A 16,519-nucleotide genomic window follows, 5' to 3' on the forward strand; every position below is an offset into this window, starting at 1 on the left:
CTTACTACACTTAGCGCGATCTTTAAGTTAAATTTACACAAGTTTTAAAAAAATCTTCACAACCCTCGTTCTTCTGGTATTCGTTCTCTCATTCAAACCCCTCAACCAAACACTTCAACCAACCCTCTCTATCAACCCCCGCAACCGACCCCCCTGAAACCCTATCAACCCCCCCCCCCCCCCTCCACGACCCAACGATTTCTGTACACACCACACCCTACTTCTCTAGTGTAGCATGCCAAGTTCCTTTAGATATTACTTTCAGCTCGAATATCCAGTGAATCCACGCATTTATTTTCAATAAAAAAAAACATTGGAATTTTTTTTTTTTAAACAAGATACAACTTGCGCACTAATACATTCAATCAGTTCTTTTATACACATGACCGCATTCTCAATGCGCATTGAATTAAAAATTATGGCACTTTTATACTATGTTAAGAAATGCAGCATTTTGTATGACACGATCTTTTTCTCATAGGAAATGTTGATTGGTTTATTGAGTTGTTGATATGAAAGTACGGTGTGTAATATTGTACATGTGGCTGAATTGTACTCCAATGGTACATCATATTACTTTACTTCATACTTTACATGTTACTGAGGGCTGTATGGTGATGCTTGGTTGTACACAGTACTACTTGTTACTTTGTGGTACTATGGCACTATGTTTAAAAGCCCAGTAATCAAAACGAAAGCGTATATTTCTGCTTGTGAGAAAAACACAAACATATGTGCGCTAGAATTCGTGTCCTGTTAAACTGCAATTAATGCTTCAAGTCTGATTAAACTTTCTTGTTAAAATACTTAATGACTAGGTTGAATAATTATCTGGAGCCGTTCTCAATCAAGTGTGGGAATGTTAAAAATACTTCAACCCCCCCCCCCCCCCCCCCCCCACTCCCCACCTTTTAGCTGGTAGAGTATTATGTAACATTTGAATAGAGTACCAACTGTCATGGTGGATAAAAAAAAATTACGCCATTCCCCAATCCTTTAACTATGGCAAAGCACACATTTTATAATTTTCTTATCTAATTATCTTATCTTAGTGGAATTATACTAAGTATTTTCTGGAATTAGTTTTGTCATATCTTCATAAAAAATAATGCTTTTTTTTATTTTTTTGCGTGTTAGTTTATATAAATAAAATCATAAAATTATTAGTGTTGTATAACATTATCTCACCAACATCAAACAACACACGTAGCAGAATGATGAACTAACACCTCACCCTTAACACAAAACGTTTACGATCTCTAAAACATTCATCTATAAAAATATCTACATAACAGCCTAAACACTAGAAAAAATCGTCAACATAACAGCCAAATAAGTACCGGATTACGCCTTCACTTCAGTAATTTCTTTTTGATTTTCAGAAATCTATATAAACATTTCCAAGCTTTAAGTAAATTTAAAAAAAAGCGATTAAAATAATTACCTTCAAATTATGCTAAACCTCCCAACAGCGAGAAAATCCCCACCGAAAAAAATCTTTGTTGCTTGAGTCAAAGGAGTGATTCTGTTCAAGTCACGCTAGCCGATTTTAAACTGCTACAGCAGCTGGTCCAGCTAAGTTCATTTCGCAATGTTTGTGCGGAGTGGGTTTTTTTTACTGCACTGTGTTAGTTGGCTGAGGATCTGTTGCATAAATCATTCCGCGTATTATTGCGTTCGCTTTGCTAGAAAGAAATACGTTATTGATCCGCAAGTTGTATTGATTGTCACCTTGATATTAGAAGGGAAACAATTTAGTTAATATCTACATACCATGTTGGGGGTCTTCACTTTCCACTGCATAGTGTGGAAAAATGTGTGTGCGTGTGTGTGTATGTGTGTATGTGTGTGTGTGTGTGTGTGATTTGAGGGTGGGGTGGTTATTGGGTTATTCCACCCCTACAATTTTCAACTAATGTAACAAAGAATGGAGGCTTACCAAACGTTAACTAACCGATTTCGAAGTTGTAATTTTATGTGTTTTTTTTTAGTGTTTGTGCTCATAACTTTGTGCATGCGGTTTTTTTTTTTGTAAATTACCTCATTCGGGCAAACGCCAATTGGGCATTTTTTTCCATTCGGGCATTTGTATGATTCGGGCAAAAGCCCATTCGGTCAAATCACCTTTGGGCAAACGCATTCGGGAGTGTATTTTGCTAAAGTGCTCATTCAGGAAAATGTCCATTAGGGTAAATGTCCATTCGATCCAAAAGCATGAAGACAATCTGCATACGGCCATTGTATTTTCAATTAACACCCGGCAACCGTAAGGAATACATTACAAACTACACTTCGCTAAATCACGCTGTACTTCATTACAAATCTATCACAAACATGAACCTGAGCAAGACAATGAGTCACAATGTTTAGGCGTGAGACAAATGCACAACCAAATGAAAGCTCAAGTAGTGCTGGAGTTTTCCCCCCTTATATTTCACGATCTCCATGTAGGCCCTCTTGGGCGCCATCGATGTTTGAAAACAAAAATACAAGTCGCCACCTGTCGCATAATGAGCGGGCGTCCAAGGAACGGGAAAATGAAATGTATTAGTGGGATATTTTAACCTATGCATTGCAAAGATGTAATTCAATATAAAGAAAATTCAACGAAATGTTAATTTTATTGAAGTCTGACGCCATTTTAACACGTGATCGTAAAATATGTGTTGGAAGCTGACGTCAAAAAGTTTGTTTATTTTGGTCACTCTTGAATGGTGAGTAATAAAATTCATATTATTTATGCCTTAATTTAAATAAAAAAATTACTAAATTAGAAATGCACATTTCGCAATTCCTAATCACGAACTGAATGTTAAATCAACGCTAGTCTCAACCATCATGCAGGCAGAGTTTCTTCCAGGCATCTCTTCGGGGGGGGGGGGGGGGGGGCAAAGCCCCCCCGAAATTTTTTTACCGCCCCCCCCCCCCCGAACGAAATGAAATTTATATAATTTATATAGAAAAAAGTCTGGAAGAAACACTGCATGCAGAACTCAGGGCTTTGCGGTGGGGTGGGGAAGGATGGGGAGGGGTGGGGTGGTGGTGATGGGATAGAAAGTGAGGTAAGCTGAAACAAAATTGGATGGAGAACATCAAGGAATCGACTGGGGTGGCCACTGCAGAATGACTTAAAGCAGCTGCAGACAGAGAAAGGTGGCGATGATTTGTGATGAAGTTAGATCTAAATGTATTGCTCCAACAATCATCCTGGTCTGATGTGATAGATAGATATATCAGAGAGCCAAGTAGATATATCAGAGAGCCAAGTAGATATATCAGAGAGGGAGGTAGATAGATCAGAGAGCTAGGTAGATATATCAGAGAGCCAGGTAGATATATCATTGAGCCAGGTAGATAGATCAGAGAGCCAGGTAGATATATCATTGAGCCAGGTAGATAGATCAGAGAGCCAGGTAGATAGATCAGAGAGCTAGGTAGATAGATCAGAGAGCTAGGTAGATAGATAGATCGGATAGCCAGGTAGATAGATAGATAGGATAGCCAGATAGATCAAATATCCAGTTAGATAGATAGCTAAGATAGCCAGGTAGATAGACAGTCCAAGCTGATGAAGTAAACAACAAGGTCCTGTATTGATCGAACCAGCAATCAGATCATGGCCGCTAGGCGGACAACAGATGGTGGATGGGTGGTAGTTGTGCTGGGGGGGGGGGGGGGGGGGAAGGCGGACAGCAGGTGGTGGATGGGTGGTGGTTGTGCTGGGGGGGGGGAAGGCGGACAGCAGGTGGTGGATGGGTGGTGGTTGTGCTGGGATTTGTTTACATGTGTTACACGGGGTGGAGGGTTTCTTTCTGGTTAAATGACTAGAGGGGGAGGGTAATAGGACAACACAGGGTAGAGGCGGTTTATTTCTGGTTATTTGACTGGGGGGGGGGGGTTATAGGACTACACGGGGTGAAGAGTTTCTTGTTGGTTATTTAACTATAGGGGGGGGGGGGGTTATAGGACTACACATAGGCTATATGACTATACGGAGGTGGGGTGTGTGATTTCATGGGGTTTATATGACTACTCGGTGTTATATGACTACTCGGTGTTATAAAATTACCTTGGGATAGGGTGGGGGGGGGGGGGTAAGCAAGAAGCTTTGTGCTTCACGTGTATGTGGCTTTATATACAGTCTATGAGTCTAGACAGTCTATACAATATCCGAAGGGGGCGGGGGGAGGGCGGGCAACAGCTGAAGTATATATTTTCTATATAAATTATGTATTCTTCTAATTCGTCAAGTGTGTGTGGGGGGGGGGGGGATGCGGTGGTCGTATTCAAAAGGAAGTGCATTCCCCCCCCCCCCCCCCCCCCGGAGAGATGCCTGAAAAAAACCTCTTGTATTTCGTCTTTGTTATGTTAGCGAATATCGAACAAGTGCAGCTATATTAAAAAGAAAAACATTCATTCTCACGTAACGATATCATGTGACTTTACGTCAGCGTCACGCTAAGTTACACCAAGAATTTACATCCTATTACTATAAGCAAGGATTGGGGGAGGGGTGAGGTTGGGTCTAGCACTTATGCGCATGTTTATATGATATGATTATTGTTCACTGGCTTTTTAATATGGATGGGTTGAAGTTTTACGAGATATATAATAATAATAAATATATATATGTATATATGTATATGTATATGTATATATATATATATATATATATATATATATATATATATATATATATATATATATACACACACACACACACACACATATATATATATATATATATATATATATATATATATATATATATATATATATATATATATATATATATATATATATATATAGTTCCTCTTTCGAACCTGATGATCCATTGAGCAAGTGAAGTAGAGTTCACCTGTTTCTGCGACCTAGGCATATGAAAGGATAGTGTGGTCAGCACTATGCCCAGCCGCCTTTTTCTCGACCGTGAGTTAGATACCCATCTGAGATAGGTGGACTCTGGGACGATCTACTGACTTGAACCGGTGCTCGAACTCCAGACTTTTAGGCCAGCAGTCAAACAATAGGCGACAGTAGACTAAATAGATTATAACATTTCTAAATTCTTTAAAAGAGTGGGGGGGGGGTGTTGACATCTTTGAACTAACACGTGGACTCAGATACTGAGACAATGTTTACAAACAAGTGACGAAATTTCTCCACACGGACGAGAAGACGAATTCACCAATCCTACAAGAGGAGCTATTTTTAGCAACACCATTATCTCCCTTATAAGACGTTTTGTATAGAAAGAGTTGCTTACCCTAACCGAGGTCCGCGTTCATTAAAAATTCAGATTGGCGTCATAAAAATAGCACGCTTCAATAAATCCATTCTAGGCCTCGTTTCAGATTCCATAAATTAAGTAGGTCACAAAACATTGAAGGACGGGACGACGACATTTCTTCTCGTTTAGGGAGTGTGTGTGGAAGGGGGGGGGGGAGGAATTTTTTGATGTGTTGTGATGGGAAAAACTGTTAGCATTTTTCATTAAAATATCAGTGCATAAAAGTATGAAGCGAGGTGCGGGTATTTGAAAGTCTAGCTGGTTTGACGCTACTCAGAAGGAAAAAATAATCAAATCTTGAGATGGATTGTATTCTGGCAACAGTTTTGCGGAGTTTTTGTTAGACAAAAAATGGCTACCTGACCTGCTGCTACTATCGTGACGTGAGAATTTTGACTTGTTGCTAAAGTCACAAACGCCTCATCATAATGTCACTTAAATAAGTTTACAGTCACTTTAACTAATTCTAAACTCAATTTGACTTAACCCTAAGAGCTTAACATATTTTAAAACCAAATTTATTCTGCAATATTATCTACGAGCCAACCAGCGGCGTATCATATGCCGCTATTTAGTTGTTTTATTTTCTACTTTTCAGTAATTCATAATTTGTGAATTCGACAGTACCAATGCTGCCACTGAAAATATTTGCTTTAAAACACTATCAGTAGGTCGTTAAGGACGATACTACCCCACCCTCCTTTCCCCCAACCCCAACCCCTACCCCCACCCTCCTTTCCCCTAACCCCTACCCTACACCCCCCCCCCCCCCCCCGTGAAAGCAGCCTCCTCTTAGTTACCTCCCCTAAGTTTAAAATAGTTTCAAACTAAATTATCTACCCCTAATAGCCGTCACTAAACCCGGCTCCATGAATGTAAACATTTAGCGTGAACCACAGCTCACCTGACCATGTAGGGGTGGGGTGGTAGGGAGCGCGCTTACAGGTTGTTTTCTAGCGTCTCCCAGAAGAGAATTATATATATATAGATGCCTACAGCCCTTTTTTCCATGACTATTCTGTAGTTCGTTTTGAATTCCATCTTAGTCGGTAGCATTATTTTAATCACACATTATTTATTTCCTCAAAACTAAGAGTTACTATACATCGAAGCTGGAGAATTCCTCCACTTTGTCTCTGATATATATTTGTCTGTCTTGCCCGTGTATCCCCCCAACCTAACTACATCGTGACGCCCTAAAGAAAACTATTGTACCCCTCCAAACCAACTCTATCGTGACGCCCTAAAAAAAAAACTATTGTACCCCTCCAAACCAACCCTATCGTAACCCCCCACAGGAAAACCATTGCACCCCTCCAAACAAACACTATCGTGACGCCCTAAGGAAAACTATTGTACCCCTCCAAACCAACTCTATCGTGACGCCCTAAAGAAAACTATTGTACCCCTCCAAACCAACCCTATCGTAACCCCCCACAGGAAAACTATTGCACCCCTCCAAACAAACACTATCGTCAAGCCCTAAGGAAAACCATTGTACCCCTCCAAACACTATAATAACCCCCTCAAGAAAACTATTGTACCCCTCCAAACCAACCCTATCGTAACCCCCCACAGGAAAACTATTGCACCCCTCCAAACACTATCGTGACGCCCTAAGGAAAACCATTGTACCCCTCCAAACACTATCGTAACCCCCTCAAGAAAACTATTGTACCCCTCCAAACCAACCCTATCGTAACCCCCCACAGGAAAACTATTGCACCCCTCCAAACAAACACTATCGTGACGCCCTAAGGAAAACCATTGTACCCCTCCAAACACTATCGTAACCCCCTCAAGAAAACTATTGTACCCCTCCTAACCAACCCTATCGTAACCCCCCACAGGAAAACTATTGCACCCCTCCAAACACTATCGTGACGCCCTAAGGAAAACCATTGTACCCCTCCAAACACTATCGTAACCCCCTCAAGAAAACTATTGTACCCCTCCAAACCAACCCTATCGTAACCCCCCACAGGAAAACTATTGCACCCCTCCAAACAAACACTATCGTGACGCCCTAAGGAAAACCATTGTACCACTCCAAACACTATCGTAACCCCCTCAAGAAAACTATTGTACCCCTCCAAACCAACCCTATCGTAACCCCCCACAGGAAAACTATTGCACCCCTCCAAACACTATCGTGACGCCCTAAGGAAAACCATTGTACCCCTCCAAACACTATCGTAACCCCCTCAAGAAAACTATTGTACCCCTCCAAACCAACCCTATCGTAACCCCCCACAGGAAAACTATTGCACCCCTCCAAACACTATCGTGACGCCCTAAGGAAAACCATTGTACCCCTCCAAACACTATCGTAACCCCCTCAAGAAAACTATTGTACCCCTCCAAACACTATCGTAACCCCCTCAAGAAAACCATTGTACCCCTCCAAACACTATCGTAACCCCCACAAGAAAACCATTGCACCCCTCCAAACACTATCGTGACGCCCTAAGGAAAACCATTGCACCCCTCCAAACACTATCGTGACGCCCTAAGGAAAACCATTGTACCCCTCCAAACACTATCGTAACCCCCTCAAGAAAACCATTGTACCCCTCCAAACACTATCGTAACCCCCTCAAGAAAACTATTGTTCTAGTAAACACGACCCACGGAATACCACTGTTTAAAATACTGGCGTAAAAATCTTCCATTTAGCAGTTACTATTTATTTCATTTTTTTTATTACTACAAAACCGAAGGGCTTATTTAAACGGGAGGTAACAAACAAAATATTAAAAGCCTAGTAGTTTGCCAGAGTTAACGTTCCCCATATGGAAACGGAAGTAGCAAATAAAAAACAACTAATGGTAAGTAGGTGCTGCTCTTTGCTTTCCTTGTGTAGAAAGGGAACTAACCAATACAAATATTTACTTAAATAATTTTAGCTGTTACCTCCCTTTCAACGTTAAAAACAGTAAGATAATATTAATTATAAAATTATTTTGAAACAGGAAAAAAGTAGGCACAGAGGCCTTTTTTTCACATTAAACATTATTAAAGAAATTTCAACGATATTTTAATAAACAGAAATTAACTGAAACGACATAGTAATGAAATAGCATTTTAAACTGTAGAATAAAGAAATAATATCTACACAGTTATAATATTTAGCGAAATAGAATGAGAATAGAATAGATGTATGAGAAATGCTGAAATGTCTCAGATTAGGAGGTCATGAAGTTGTTTTTTACTTTCTCGTATAGAGCAAGTATTGTAATATTGCAAACAATCGAAATCGAAATTTTCACAAAACTCGACGTTTTAGACCTCAATGAGTCGGAAAAATAACTTTACAATCTTGTATGTATGTCTGTGTATGTGTGTGTGTATGTGTGTGTCTGTGTTTCTGTGAATACGATAACTTGAGCAACTTTACAGCTAGGTTGATGAAATTACATTTATAGGTATTATATCAAATTTGTAGTTCTATATAAACTTTTCAGCGATTTCCGGTAACCGGAATTGGAACTTGTTCTAATCTCGGTTTTTCAAAAGCCTATAGCTTGAGTACTTTTTCGGATGGAAGTAAAATATCTAATTCTCTGTTTTCTGTCAAATTTGAGTAATTCCCGGTGACCGGAAGTAGTAGGCTACTTTACGCTATTTCAGATTCTTAAAAAAAAAACGCATATGAATTTAAAAAGTACTAATGTTCCGCAGTATTATCCCCGCACCACACCAATCAAGTCCTATTGTTCAAGTGCTATTTATAGAGCAGAAAACATTCAGCTGTAAATATTACTTATGCTTATCATATCAGTTCCGTACACCAGGCTATACATAAAGGAATCGTAGTCCAGAAACGATAATCCGACCCCGGAACATTTTTATTTAAATCATAAAAAAGAGATTCTTTTATTTCAGACGATGAGAGCTTGTCTTGCTTAAAATTTCTGTATTGCGATCATGCATTCAAATTGCTAACAGCTACTTCAATAGATGTTCATTGGGCACGATGTTATTAAAGACAATGTATTTGTCTCCAACACACATACAAATATGCATTGGTTATTTTGATCGAATATGTAGCATGAGTGAAAGTATAGATTTCGGAAGGGAAACTGGTTTAAGTATTACATTTTCTACATAAATTCTATATTTTCTCTATTTCCGATTTCGTCCAGGGTAAGAAAGGCTTTTCGGGACCTCTCCTCCCCCCCCCCATCCCAAAATCCAAGAGATAACTTCTAATGCGCATATAACTTTGCGCACCAAACCGCACTATTAATGAGCGTCCTGCTTCATGAGACAAACGGATATGCGCCACATTCCATTTCTAGAAGCTGTTTTCCTGACTAGATCTGTAAAGAGAACATTGTTCTTTTAATTTCAATTTCTTATAAACAGTTGCTTCACAAAAGCTGCAAAACTGGCATGGTTATCTTTTGTTATGGTATGGTTATCTTTTGTTATGGTATGGTTATCTTTTGTTATGGTATGGTTATCTTTTGTTATGGTATGGTTATCTTTTGTTATATATTTACTGTTTCTTCACTGTTTGATTTAAAATTGTATGAATCCGTCTCGATTTTTTATCCACATGAAACAGGATTAGAAATGGACCCAACACAGAATAGTCTCAAAATCATTCGAAAGGCCCATTAAATATTTATAACAACATGTATGATGGTATAAAAGTAAAATCACGCTATAGCGTCCTTTATTATTCCGGAATTGTACAGCAGTAAAAAAAAAAGTAAAACCATGGCGTAGTCTGCTGAGCCGTTCCGGAAACCACCGAAAATTCTGTAAAATACTGTCTGCTATATCCAGAGGCGTATCCAGGTTTTCGTTGTAGGGGGAGCGAAAAGAGCAAAAAAAGGCGCTGAATTTTTAACACGTTCTATATACGTGTATTTTATATATATATATATATATATATATATATATATATATATATATATATATATATATATATATATATATATATATATAATTACTAATTGTATGTCATTACTTCGCTATGATGTAAAATAAATTGAATGTAGCACTCTGAAGAAATACGAAAAAACACACAATGTAGGCCGACAAAACAAAAATTGTATGAATCTAAAAAAAAAAATATACACAGACTACAACCAAAAACAATGAACGTAACACAATCTGTTTTGTAATTCTTGTAAAAAAATTTCTTACATAATAATTCCTGGGAAATTATTTAAGACAAGTGAAATAGGGGAAATAATCACACTCTTAATATAAATATGTATATATCCACACATTTAATTATAAATGTCAAAACAAATAAATAATTACTTTAGCATATAATGAAATTGTTTAACACTATTTGTGTTTACAAAATGTTTTTGTCTATAATCAGAATTTAATATATTGTCATCATAAATGCTAAAGTATTACAGCATAATGAAAGTTTTTCAAATCAGAGTTGGTATAAAATCATGCTTTTTGAAATAGTACAAAAACTTTCGGAATAATAGCCTACATTTAACTATATATTGGTCTTTTAGCTCAGATTATATATTTTTAATTAACTACTGCTTCTTTGTGTTCTTTAAAGATCATTTTTCTAACACAGTAATAGGTATGGGTTGGATCACTGTATTGATCACACACCTTTTTACTGATAATTGCAAAAACAATATTTACAGAGTTTTACGTTTGAAAAGCTAATTTTCTGGCGGCATGGTACTTTGGTACATCATTACGCGTTTTTCTACATGTACTTAACAAATCAGTTCGGGGTGGGTTTGGGGGGGGGGGGGTTCAACTTCATCCACTACTGTCCGGTCACTTTAGGTCAATTAATCCAGTGTATACCTAGGTGTGACATTAATATCGCTCTACACAATTGTGGTGGTGAGGTGTGTGTGTGTGGGGGGGGGGGGGGGGAGATAACCAACTCAGAGTGAACATAGCGTCAGTTTTTAGATGACTGTTTTAAACATACATATATATTACACAAATATATATTACACAAATATATATTACAGAAATAGATTTAAATAAGTAGCAGTGGTATTATGACAATATTTATTTTTACAGAGGGGTCCATGGGGGAGGGGGTTGTAACTGTTTCATATAATTTGTAATCGTAATCACTATCACCCAAACTGTAAGAATACTACACTTGTCAAAATTTCCCCACCACTGCGCAGTTTGCTCATAAGTAAATTTAAATAGAGATGCCACATCAGTTGTATTTGTTTCTGTATTGTAATTTTTTAAAAATTAATCACACGATTTAAACTGTATATATAAAGTAATTATGTGTGAAGTTTTATGTATAACATTTCTAATTCAATTATTCGTAAGCAAATACATTATACAGTTGCCTTAAACTTAACACCCCTCTTGACAAGTGGTACTACCCGTAGAGGTTTTTTTAAACACTGCAATGCATCGTAATGGTTATTTTTAGAATGGCAAACTGATGCAGCTGTTAATACGTGTTGTAAACGTAGACACAACTAGACTAGTATAATAATGCTTTATTGCTGAATGAAAAGAAATCTTGTGATTTACATAGATGTGCCGACCAAAAATATTTTTTTTAAAAATATCATTGTTTAAAACTTTGAGTTTAAAAAGTTTCCAAAAAGGCGCCACTTTGCTTAAAATGGCCAGAGGGGGAGCGGCCGCTCCCCCTGATCCCCCCCTGCGTACGCTACTGGCTATATCGTGATTTTACCGGTATAAAAATCAAATTAATCTCACGAAATAGCTTCGGAAATTTTCCGGTAACGTTTGTAGAGTTTCGTTAACATTTGTTACTCTCCTAAACCATAGTTGAAATATAGGCCTAAATAAGGTCAAGTGCATTAAATTAATGTTTTAACTTAATTTTAAAGATTAATTGACAGAAATTTAGAAGCAATTTAATTAGTAGATGTAAATATTAATAATAAAGTTGTGTGTAGTAATTGATTTTTTTTTAAAGAAAAAAAACTTGCAGAAGATTTGTGACAACTAGATCTAGAGATCCAAGCCTAGTAAATAAGACGATTACATTTACTGAAGTCGAAAGGAGTAAGAAGGACTAGAACAATGTTTGGTAGTAGCAATAATTAGCACATGCACTTAAAATAATTAGAAATACAAAATTGCAAAACAGTATTTAAAATGCAACTAAAATCAATCTATGCAAATTTTTAAACATTAGGTATTAAAAAAAAAATTGCGCAAAATAAAATATGGTTTACAGTATTTCCAGTGGTTTCCAGAACGGCGTGACAACCTATGCCATGATTTTACTGTTTTTTACTGTAACATTCCGGAATAATTACCGACGCTATATCGTGAAATTATCAAAATAAATATGGTTATAAAAATGAGACAGTATAATGAAAGTGAAACTTCAGGTTATAACTTCACTTAATGAAAATAAAATTAAAATGTAGCCTTAAACTAAAAAAAAAATATTTTCAAGGTCTCTGGATTTGTACCTTTTATAACATTGAATTTGAACATTAATTCTAAATGTATAAGATCTTAATCTCTCAATTCTTTTCAAGCTTACGTTTTTAAATATTTTTTTACGGCCGCTCTGATTGCAAAATCTAAAAATACCATACGCTTTTTATGCATGTCAGCAATAATGATGGAAGGATTCTTGTCGTCTGGTTGCTGTGTATTCGAATCTGTAGATTCAAGTATAGAATATAATAAATGTATGAAGTAGTGGTGTGGGGTCGTCTTTAAATGCGTTTTATATTGAAACACAGAAACATTCAAATAAAAGTAATTAGTTAAAATTAAAGAAAAATCGAAACAAAATAGTTGTCATTTTTTTTCCTTTCGTGAATCTTATAGACTATAATTTTGAGCGGTACATCCCAAATAAATACACCCACTCATTACCATAGGGGTTTGCTAAACAACAATAATTATTGTAGCCCATGTACAAAGCTATGTTCACTGTATGAACCGTGACTTCCTTCCCCGCACTCATGTCACACGCCGTCATTATAAGTCAGCTCATGTCACAAAGCGACATATACTGCGTAATAGAACCATCAGATTGTCAAAACCAAACATCACTCAACATCATTCCACTGACATCACTTAACATCATTAAACAAACATAACTGAAAATCATATACAAACATCACTCAACATTATCCTACAAACTTCACTCAACATCACTTTTTTGACATCACTGAACATCACTCTACAAACATCACTCAACATCATTCCACTGACATCACTGAACATCATTCCTTTGACATCACTGAACATTGTTCCACTTCCAGACGCTTCTATCCCGGCGCCACTTGTTTCTATGGAGGTCCCTCCAGCTAGCTTTAGCCGGACTCTGCTACACCTACACCCTCCTGTTCCTCTATCGCCTACCCCTGACCCATACCGTCGGGCGGAGAATCTTTGATTCGCAGTTTACCCACTTCATCAAGTTAAACATTACACCAAAAACCAAACCCAGGACTTCGCTTGACTTTCCTTTTCGTGAAAACACCAACCAAGAATTATTTAGGATTCTCCAAGCTTTAAATGCTCCTCCGTATATGCCTCTAGTTGAAGCTTTAGAGAGGTATGCATCTGTTGTCAATGATTCAATCATTGAACAAGCTATCCGCTCGGGATTCGGTCTTCAAGAATACACCCGAGATGGGGAAAGCTTTTGGGTAGAAAATGGCGTTGAATATCATCGTTTTCCTTACAAGGAACCCCAAGAAAACAGATACTACAATTCTGAATACGAGGCTTACATTCCTTTCAATGAGACGACATTTTTTGAAGGGGCATCAGCAGATCCAGAATATTCTAAAGGGGGTAGGAAGATCATTCTATGGTGGCAGCAAAAGGTGGCCCAATTAGACTTCCCTGGACTGGCGCTATTAAGGGCGTGTCCGGATTTTCCGTGTGTGGTGACGTCAGACCGGAAGTACACGAATGCCAGCAGTGTGATGCTCGTTGATGGTAAGAAGACCATATTTAATTGAGAGTGTTTGTTTAAGTTGGAAGTGGTTTTGTTTTTTGGGGCCAAGGGAAAAATATATTCAAAGCTGCTAATTCCAGGGGTTCAATGTAGATCGTGTTTTCTTTTTTTTTAAATATGGTTTTATAAATAAAATTAATGTCAATTTAATTTATTTGTTTAGGTTTTCTGAAAGATTTTTAATATAAAACTTGAGGAGCGTTCGCTTCTTTTGAAATGTTTTGCCGCTGTAATAAAAAAATGTAATCAATAAAACAATCTAATTATCCTGCAAACTATGTATACATTTCTCTGGCCACACATAATTCCGTATTTTCATGTTAAGTAATGTCTGCTACAAAAAAACATCTTTTGCAGTCTGCTACACCTAACATCTTGTATCGTCTGTTATACCTAACATTGTCGTCTGCTATACCTAACAACATCTTGTATCGTCTGCTACACCTAACATATTTTGTATCGTCTGCTACATCTAACATCTTGTATCGTCTGCTACACCTAACATATCTTGTATCGTCTGCTACATCTAACATCTTGTATCGTCTGCTACACCTAACATATCTTGTATCGTCTGCTACATCTAACATCTTGTATCGTCTGCTACACCTAACATCTTTTATCGTCTGCTACAACTAACTTCGTAACATTTTGTATCGTCTGCTACAACTAACCCCACCCATTACCCTCCCCAGTCCAATTTGTCCAGCACGAAATGCCCCCGCCCCGCCACGCCCACCAGATATTCGTCCACTACCAAATGGAAGCCCCGTCTCACAACAAATTCTGGTGGTACCATGACCTCTTCCAGACATCCCCCGCCTGGAACTCTGCCTTCAACTGGACCATGTCCTACAGGCGGGACTCGGACATCCCAACTCACTACGGGCTTATCCGGAAAAGGCTGAAACCCAGTGAAAAAAACTACACGGACATTTTATCCGCCAAGACAGGACAAGTGGCGTGGCTTGTCTCGAACTGCAAGTCCAACTCCAAACGTGAAGATTACGTCAGAGTCCTCGGGAGTCACGTGAACGTGGATGTCTACGGGGAGTGTGGTTCCTTCCACTGTACCAGGGAACAAGACCAACTTTGTTTTCAAAAGATCCGGAAAAAATACAAATTTTACCTGGCTTTTGAGAGTAATTTATGCCCGGATTACGTCACGGAAAAACTTTTCCGGTTCTTCGACGCGGATTTTATTATCATCGCCCGCGGGGAGGACTGCTACTCGCGGATTCTTCCCCCTGAAACTTTCCTGAACACGGCGAGGTTTAACTCCCCTGAAGAGCTGGCGGAAACCATTCTGTATCTGGACTCTCACGACGACGCGTACCTGGCCATGTTGAAGGAGAAGGACAAGTACTTCAGCATCTACGAGGACTACCCCCTGCCGGCCGTCCACCCCACATACCTGGAGTACCGGTACGAGGCCGTGCCCATGTGCCGGCTGTGTCAGATGGTCTGGAACTTGAAGAAATATTCGAAGACGATCCCAGACATGAAGGCGTGGTTCAGGAGAGGGGATTTCCGGTGTCACCCACCGGCTGATGTTACTTGAACCGGATGTCTTTTAACTGACCTAAGGAACATGGGCATAAATTAAGTGACCAAAGGAACATGGACATAAATTAAGTGGCCTAGGGAACACGGACATAAATTAACTGACCTAAGCACATGGACATAAATTAACTGACCTAAGGAACATGAACCAAAATTAAGTGGCAACTTTTAGTTACATGAGCGACTAATCCAGTTTTAGAACTGGCCTAAACGTTAACTAATAACACGTAAAAAGTTATCATGTGCATGTTATATAACATGGTGTAGGTGTAATTTGTGTTATATTATATAAGATTTGGGAGTCGGATATAAAGAAATGCAATTAACACAGCCTTTTTTTCTTCATACAAGTATTATGTAATATAAGTTGTCGTGGACTGTGGAAAATATATAAAAATTGTGGGCTAAAGATTGGATAGTAGTGCATTTTTGTGTTGTATAAGTGCAAGATTCCCATATACTATTTTGTTTGTTCCGTTTTGTATTGTATAAGTGCAAGATTTCCATATACTATTTTGTTTGTTCCGTTTTGTGTTGTATAAGTGCAAGATTCCCATATACTATTTTGTTTGTTCCGTTTTGTGTTGTGAAAGGCAAGATATTATTTTTACAAAGTTGAATACAAATACTTTTGTTGTTTAAAATTGATGTGTAATTTATTAGTTATAGTTGGCTTGCTCATGTTTTAAATGTAAACAAAAACCTTATAAACAATGTGAACATTCAAATGTATG

The 16,519-nt window shown here is 38.0% G+C and overlaps 2 protein-coding genes across 3 annotated transcripts in view; one reads left to right on the forward strand and one right to left on the reverse strand.

The window, feature by feature from the left end:
* The window catches only part of LOC131954425 (CD82 antigen-like), a 21,158-nt gene extending 19,558 nt beyond the window's left edge, over window positions 1–1,600 (reverse strand). For both annotated transcript variants that reach the window (XM_059318087.1, XM_059318089.1), the window contains exon 1: window positions 1,445–1,600. The gene's annotated coding sequence lies outside the window, so the exon portion shown is untranslated. The remainder of the gene's footprint in view (window positions 1–1,444) is intronic.
* The window catches only part of LOC131954424 (4-galactosyl-N-acetylglucosaminide 3-alpha-L-fucosyltransferase FUT6-like), a 16,954-nt gene extending 717 nt beyond the window's left edge, over window positions 1–16,237 (forward strand). Inside the window, exons 2-3 of the mRNA XM_059318086.1 lie at window positions 13,522–14,206; window positions 14,918–16,237. Of these exons, the coding sequence (XP_059174069.1) occupies window positions 13,792–14,206; window positions 14,918–15,783 (1,281 nt within the window). The 5' untranslated portion in view covers window positions 13,522–13,791 and the 3' untranslated portion in view covers window positions 15,784–16,237. The remainder of the gene's footprint in view (window positions 1–13,521; window positions 14,207–14,917) is intronic.
* Window positions 16,238–16,519: the final 282 nt, after the last annotated feature.

The sequence above is a fragment of the Physella acuta genome, unplaced genomic scaffold (assembly GCF_028476545.2).
Source record: "Physella acuta isolate Inbredline_101_S28 unplaced genomic scaffold, ASM2847654v3 ptg000997l, whole genome shotgun sequence".
In the NCBI taxonomy this organism is placed as follows: Eukaryota; Metazoa; Mollusca; class Gastropoda; family Physidae; genus Physella; species Physella acuta.